This window comes from Somniosus microcephalus, unplaced genomic scaffold, assembly GCF_052327205.1.
Source record: "Somniosus microcephalus isolate GS21.2 unplaced genomic scaffold, FLI_Smic_1.0 unresolved_chr3, whole genome shotgun sequence".
NCBI lineage: Eukaryota > Metazoa > Chordata > Chondrichthyes > Squaliformes > Somniosidae > Somniosus > Somniosus microcephalus.
The window spans coordinates 63,033,165-63,039,978 of NW_028225181.1; the positions used below are offsets into that span (position 1 = coordinate 63,033,165).

Genomic DNA, 6,814 nt, shown 5'->3' on the forward strand with positions numbered 1-6,814 from the left:
TCCCGTTACTAACTCGCACCTCAGGCCCCGCCCAGTCTGGTTTAATTACTAAATGTTTTCTAACTCGGGTTCAGGCCTGTCATTCTGAGGGAAACAAGGCCTCATTTATTGGTGTGTCCCACCCGAGCGGCTGTTAATGGCTTTAATAAACTGGCAGCAAGGTTTTTTTCTAAAGGTGGAAAGTGGTGAAAAACGCAACTAGCGATGCCTCAAAACTCACGGACAGAGAAATCCACTTCAGCAACGCCCCTGCCACAGGACTCAATATCCACCCCCTCCACCACTGGTGCACTGTGTCTGCAGTATGTACGGTCTACAAGATGACCACAGTCAGGCCGTGTGGAGTCAAGGGCCAGGCAGCAGAATGGATGGAAAGATCGCTACAAACTTCCCTTAACTCCAACCCTCTGATTTCTGTTTTGTAGCCAGCTTTCCATCCATTCTGCTGCCAGGCCCTTCCCTCCACATGGACTGACCTGGGTCATCTTGTAGATCTTACATACTGTTTATGGATAGCAAGCTGGTCACAAAACAGAAAACAGAGAGTAGGGGTTGGGAGTAGCTACTCAGACTGGCAAAAGGTGGGAAGTGGTGTTCCACAGGGATCGGCGCTGGGACCAGTTTTGTTCACCATTTACAGAAACGATTTGGACTCGGGAATCAGAAGTACAATTTCAAAATTTGTCGATGACGCCAAATTGGGAGGTAGAGTTAATCCTGAGGAAGACAAAATGCAAGAAGACATTAATAAATTTCAGAATGAGCGTGCAATTGGCAAATGAATTTCACTGTAGATCAGTGTGAGGTGGTGTGTTTTGGTGGGGAAAAATAAGGAGGCCACACATTACTTGGACAAGGGGGTGAAATTGCGTTGCTTTGTGCCTCCCGCGATATTCAGCGGGAGGTTAGCGGTGGCGGTAGCTGGTACCGTCCCGCAGCACTGCACCGCCGGCAATGACGTCATCGCCGTGCGCAGCACCCTGGCTGCAACCTTGGGTTGTGACCCCTGACCTATCGCCGGACGATATGTCCGACAGGGTCAGGGGTCGTTCTTGCAGCCGCGGTGACGCCACTTAAAGGGCAGGTGTCGGGTGGCAACTTTTTATTTTGGCCGACTGCTAGCACCTGCCCCCTTCCCCTTCCTTCTTTGGGGTGTCAGCCGCGACCGCTCAGCCCGGCGCTCCTCTGGATCCGACACCCCGCTCCCCAGTGGTCCAGCAGGGCCCCGGTGTGCGCAGTGCTAGGCCCCTCCGCTTTAATCAGGCAGGGAGGTCTGCTATGACTCGGTGCTATGTGCCGACGGGCGTGGCGCTGTTACACGAAGTGCTGAGAAATTCACTGGTAGCGCCCCAAGAGGGAGGGGAGCGCTTCCAGTAGCACCCCGCCGCCTGCCTGGGGCGCTACCACTGAAATTAGCCCCAGTGACTTTAGCGACCCAAAGGAGGCTCCACCGAATTTCCCCCTAAAAGTCTAAATGGGCTGGAGGAGCAGAGGGTTCCAGGGATACAGATAAACAAATCACTAAAAGTAGCAACACAGGTTAATAAGGCCATTAAAAAAAAAGCACTGGGGTACATTACTAAAGGAGCCTTCTGTTCCTTGCCTAGGAGCTCTGAACCATGGCAGAGAGCGGCTGGGACACGTTTCTCACACGCCTCGAGATTAACCCTCATGGGGACTTTGCTCTCAGTGAAGAGAGACGAGAAAGACCAAAGTGCCGCTTGCCCCTCTCAGTGTGGCCCTGAAGGACTGTGTCCAGGCTGGAGTTCTGTTCCCACCGTACGATCCTCCCCGAGATTGTACTTTCTGAGCTCCAGCCAGGTGATGCTAAACACTCAGGTGGGAAAGACAAAAACCCACAACAATGTGTTTAAAACAAAGCTGGTTTTTATTTGACATCTATCCAGAATATTAAACTCCAGCCGAGTTATAGGGGTTATTAACATCAGCAGAAACAAACCCTAACTGTCAGAATGAACATGGTTCAGTCCTGGATGTGATTAACAGCAGCAACAACAGAATCCAACCCCTGCAGTCACTTGTGAACTCGCTGGTGTGTCAGCAGGTGTGATGACTGAGTGAATCCCTTCCCACACTCAGGGCAGGTGAACGGCCTCTCCCCAGTGTGAACTCACTGGTGTCTCAGCAGGGTGGATGAACAAGTGAACCCAGTCTCGCAGTGAGAGCAGGTGAACGCCCTCTCCCCAGTGTGAGTGCGCTGGTGTACAGTGAGCTCAGATGACTGCCTGAACCCAGTCCCACAGTGAGAGCACCTGAACGGTCTCTCGTCAGTGTGAACACGTTGATGGAACATCAGTTCCCCGGAAGTTTTAAAGCACTTCCCACAGTCCGAGCATTTAAAAGGTCTCTCGTCAGAGTGAACTCGCTGGTGATTCAGCAGGGTGGATGAGCGAGTGAATCCCTTCCCACACTCAGAGCAGGTGAATGGCCTCTCCCCAGTGTGAGTGCGCTGGTGTATAGTGAGCTCAGATGACTGCCTGAACCCAGTCCCACAGTGAGAGCACCTGAATGGTCTCTCGTCAGTGTGAACACTTTGATGGCGTATCAGGGTCTCGGGACTTTTATAGCACTTCCCACAGTCCGAGCAGTTAAAAGGTCTCGCATCAGTGTGAACTCGCTGGTGTCTCAGCAGGTGGGCTGTCTCAGTGAATCCCTTCCCACACTCAGAGCAGGTGAACAGCCTCTCCCCAGTGTGAACACGCTGGTGTATCAGCAGTTTGGATGAATTAGTGAATCCCTTCCCACACTCAGAGCAGGTGAACGGCCTCTCCCCGGTGTGAATGCACTTGTGTCTCGAGAGGCCAGAGGGTTGGCTGAAGCTTCGTCCACACACAGAACACGTGTACGGTTTCTCCCCGCTGTGAACGGTGCTTTTTGCTTCCATGTTCAGAGGCCGGTGATATTCAGATCCGATGAGTCGAGTGATTCTGTCAGATCTTGAAGTGAGGTTTGGTTTGAGCTTCCTGTCTGAAAGTCCTCCCCTTCCAGTGCCCTGTAAAATTAATTTAAAACATGGAGCGTGAGAGACAACCCACAAAGGCAGGTTGTGAAATTGAGCTCAATGAATCTGGTCATTTGTGGGGCCGGCACGAGAAAAAAGTGACCAAGAAAGCTGCCGATTGTCATAAAAACCCAACTGGTTCACTGATGTCCTTCAGAGAAGGGAATCCACCACCTGGTCTGGGCCTACACAAGACTCTGGCCTCTATGGGAGGAGAGAGAGAGAGAGAGAGAGAGAGGGGGGGGGGGAGGGGTGAAAGAAAGGAACTTTATACATCTGCAACTCGACCAGAATTTTGATACAACCTCCAAAACCCGCAACCTCCACCACCTAGAAGGACAAGGGCAGCTGTTGTATGGGAGCACCATCACATCCAAGTTCCCCTCCAAGTCACACATCATCCTGACTCAGATATATTCATCGTTGCCGAGTCATAATCCTGGAACTCCTTACCGAACAGCATTGTGGGAATACCTTCACCACACGGACTGCAGTAGTTCAAGAAGGTGACTCACCACCGCCTTCTCAACGGGAAACTGGGGATTGGCAATATTTGGTGCACTTGCGAGCGACACCCACATCCCAAGAATGAATTAAAACAAATCTGTAGATGTAAACTGGATTAAAAGCCTGTACAGAAACACTTGTTCCTAAAACAATACTCTTTTACATTGTACGGACAGTGTCTGTTTAACAACCTAATCTCCCCTAGAATCCACCTCCCTTGACAGTCTCACGTTGGAAATTGTTGGTCCTGGGCTCAGAAGTATTGGGGGTTAAACCCAGCAGCTTCTCCTCCATCTCAAACTGAAGCATAGAAACATACAAACATAGGAGACAGGAGCAGGAGTAGGCCATTCGGCCGCTCTAGCCTGCTCCGCTATTCAATGCGATCATGGCTGATCATCAAAATTCAGTACCCGGTCCCTGCTTTCTCCCCATATCCCTTGATCTCTTTGGCTTTAAGAAATATATCCAACTCCTTCTTGAATATATTTAATGAATTGGCCTCTACTGCCTTCTGTGGTAGAGAATTCCACAGGTTCACCACTCTCTGGGTGAAGAAATTCCTCCTCATTTCTGTCCTAAATGGCTTACCCCGTATCCTTAGACTGTGACCCCTGGTTCTGGACTCCCCGACCATCAGGAACATCCTTCCTGCATCGAGTCTGTCCAGTCCTGTCAGAATTTTAAAAGTTTCAATGAGATCCCCTCTCCTTCTTCTAAACTCCAGCGAGTATAAGCCCAATCGACCCAATCTCTCCTCATACATCATTCCTGCCATCCCAGGTATCAGCCTGGTGAATCTTCGCTGCACTCCCTCCATGGCAAGAACATCCTTGGCAACCAAAACTGCACACAATACTCAGGGTGCGGTCTCACCAAGGCCCTGCACAACTGCAGCAAGACATCCTTGTTCCTGTACTCGAATCCTCTCTATTAGCCTGTCTATGTCCTCTTGAAGTCTATCACTATCATCCTCACTGTTCACTATACTTCCAAGTTTTGTGTCATCTGCAAATTTTGAAATAGTGCCCTGTACACCCACGGCCAAGTCATTGATATATATCAACAACAACAACTTGTATTTCTATAGCGCCTTTAACGTAGTAAAACGTCCCAAGGTGCTGCACAGGAGTATTTTAAGACAAAAAAATCTGACACCGAGCCACATGGGAAATTAGGGCAGGTGACCAAAAGAGGCAGGTTTTAAGGAGGTTTCGGCAGGGAATTCCAGAGCTTAGGGCCCAGGCAGCTGAAGGCACAGCCACCAAAGGTTGAGTGATTATAATCAGGGATGCTCAAGAGGGCAGAATTAGAGGAGTGCAGATATCTCGGGGGATTGTGGGGCTGAAGGAGATTAACATAGAAACATAGAAGATAGGAGCAGGAGTAGGCCATTCGGCCCCTCGAGCCTGCTCCACCATTCAATGCGATCATGGCTGATCATCCAAATTCAGTACCCGGTCCCTGCTTTCTCCCCATATCCCTTGATCCCTTTAGCCTGAAGAAATATATCCAACTCTTTTTTGAATATATTTAATGTATTGGCCTCTACTGCCTTCTGTGGTAGAGAATTCCACAGGTTCACCACTCTCTGGGTGAAGAAATTCCTCCTCATTTCAGTCCTAAATGGCTTACCCCTTATCCTTAGACTGTGACCCCTGGTTCTGCACTCCACCGCCATCAGAAACATCCTTCCTGCACCTAGTCTGTCCAGGCCTGACAGAATTTTATAGGTTTCGATGAGATCCCCTCTCAGTCTTCTAAACTCCAGTGAGTATAAGCCTAATCGACACAATCTCTCCTCATACGTCATTCCTGCCATCCCAGGTATCAGCCTGGTGAATCTTCGCTGCACTCCTTCCATGGCAAGAACGTCCTTCCTCCGGTAAGGCGACCAAAACTGCACACAATACTCAAGGTGTGGTCTCACCAAGGCCCTGTACAACTGTAGCAAGACATCCTTGTTCCTGTACTCGAACCCTCTTGCTACGAAGGACAACATACCATTTGCCTTCTTAACCGCCTGCTGCACCTGCATGCTTACCTTCAGCGACTGGTGCACAAGAACACCCAGGTCTCTTTGCACTTCCCTTTCTCCCAATCTATTGCCATTCAAATAATAATCTGCCTTCCTGTTTTTGCCACCAAAGTGGATAACCTCACATTTATCCACATTGTAGTGCATTTGCCATGTTTCTGCCCAATCACCCAACCTGTCCAAATCGTACTGGAGTTTCACGACATCCTCCTCACAGCTTACCCTCCCACCCAGCTTTGTGTCGTCTGCAAATTTGGAGATATTACATCCAATTCCCTTGTCCAGATCATTAATATATATTGTGAACAGCTGGGGTCCTAGGACCGATCCTTGCGGTACCCCACTAGTCACTGCCTGCCACTCGGAAAACGACCCGTTTATTCCAACTCTTTGCTTTCTGTCCGCCAACCAGTTCTCTATCCAAGTCAATACCTTGCCCCCAATCCCATGTGCCTTAATTTTGCACGCTAATCTCTTATGTGGGACCTTATCGAAAGCCTTCTGAAAGTCCAAATACACCACATCCACTGGTTCTCCCTTATCTATTTTACCAGTTACATCCTCAAAAAATTCCAGTAGGTTAGTCAAGCATGATTTACCTTTTGTAAATCCATGTTGACTTTGTCCGATCCTGTCACTGCTTACCAAGTGCTCTGCTATTACATCTTTTATTTATAATAGACTCTAGCATTTTCCCCACTACTGATGTCAGGCTTACCAGTCTATAATTCCCCGTTTTCTCTCTACCACCTTTTTTGAATAGTGGGGTAACATTAGCTACCCTCCAATCCATGGGTACTGTTCCAGAGTCTATCGAGTTTTGGAAGATGACCAGCAATGCCTCTACTATTTCTAGAGCCACTTCCTTAAGTACCCTGGGATGTAGATTATCAGGCCCTGGGGATTTATTGGCCTTCAGTCCCATCAATTTTCCTAACACCATTTCCCTACAAATACTGATTTCTTTCAGTTCCACCCTTTCATCAGACGCTATGTTCCCCGGCATCTCTGGGAGGTTATTTGTGTCCTCCTTTGTGAAGACAGAACCAAAGTATGAATTTAGTTGGTCTGCCATTTCTTTGTTTCCCATTATAAATTCCGCTGATTCTGACTGCAAGGGGCCTACACTTGACTTCACCAATCTTTTTCTCTTCACATATCTATAAAAGCTTTTACAGTCAGTTTTTATGTTGCCTGCTGGCTTACTCTCATATTCTATTTTCCCTTTCTTAATTAATCCCTTTGTC

General features: G+C 48.7%; 1 protein-coding gene across 1 annotated transcript; it reads right to left on the reverse strand.

Moving 5' to 3' along the window:
• Window positions 1-1,835: 1,835 nt before the first annotated feature.
• On the reverse strand, window positions 1,836-3,008 carry LOC147091627 (uncharacterized). Its single transcript, XM_085976840.1, has one exon. The coding sequence runs from the start codon at window positions 2,903-2,905 to the stop codon at window positions 2,132-2,134; it is 774 nt and encodes a 257-aa protein (XP_085832966.1). The 5' UTR covers window positions 2,906-3,008; the 3' UTR covers window positions 1,836-2,131.
• Between the last annotated feature and the right edge of the window lie 3,806 nt (window positions 3,009-6,814).

Excerpts from the sequence above, each read along its gene's own strand:
- LOC147091627 (XM_085976840.1), bottom strand. The coding sequence starts at position 2,905 with ATGGAAGCAAAAAGCACCGTTCACAGCGGGGAGAAACCGTACACGTGT.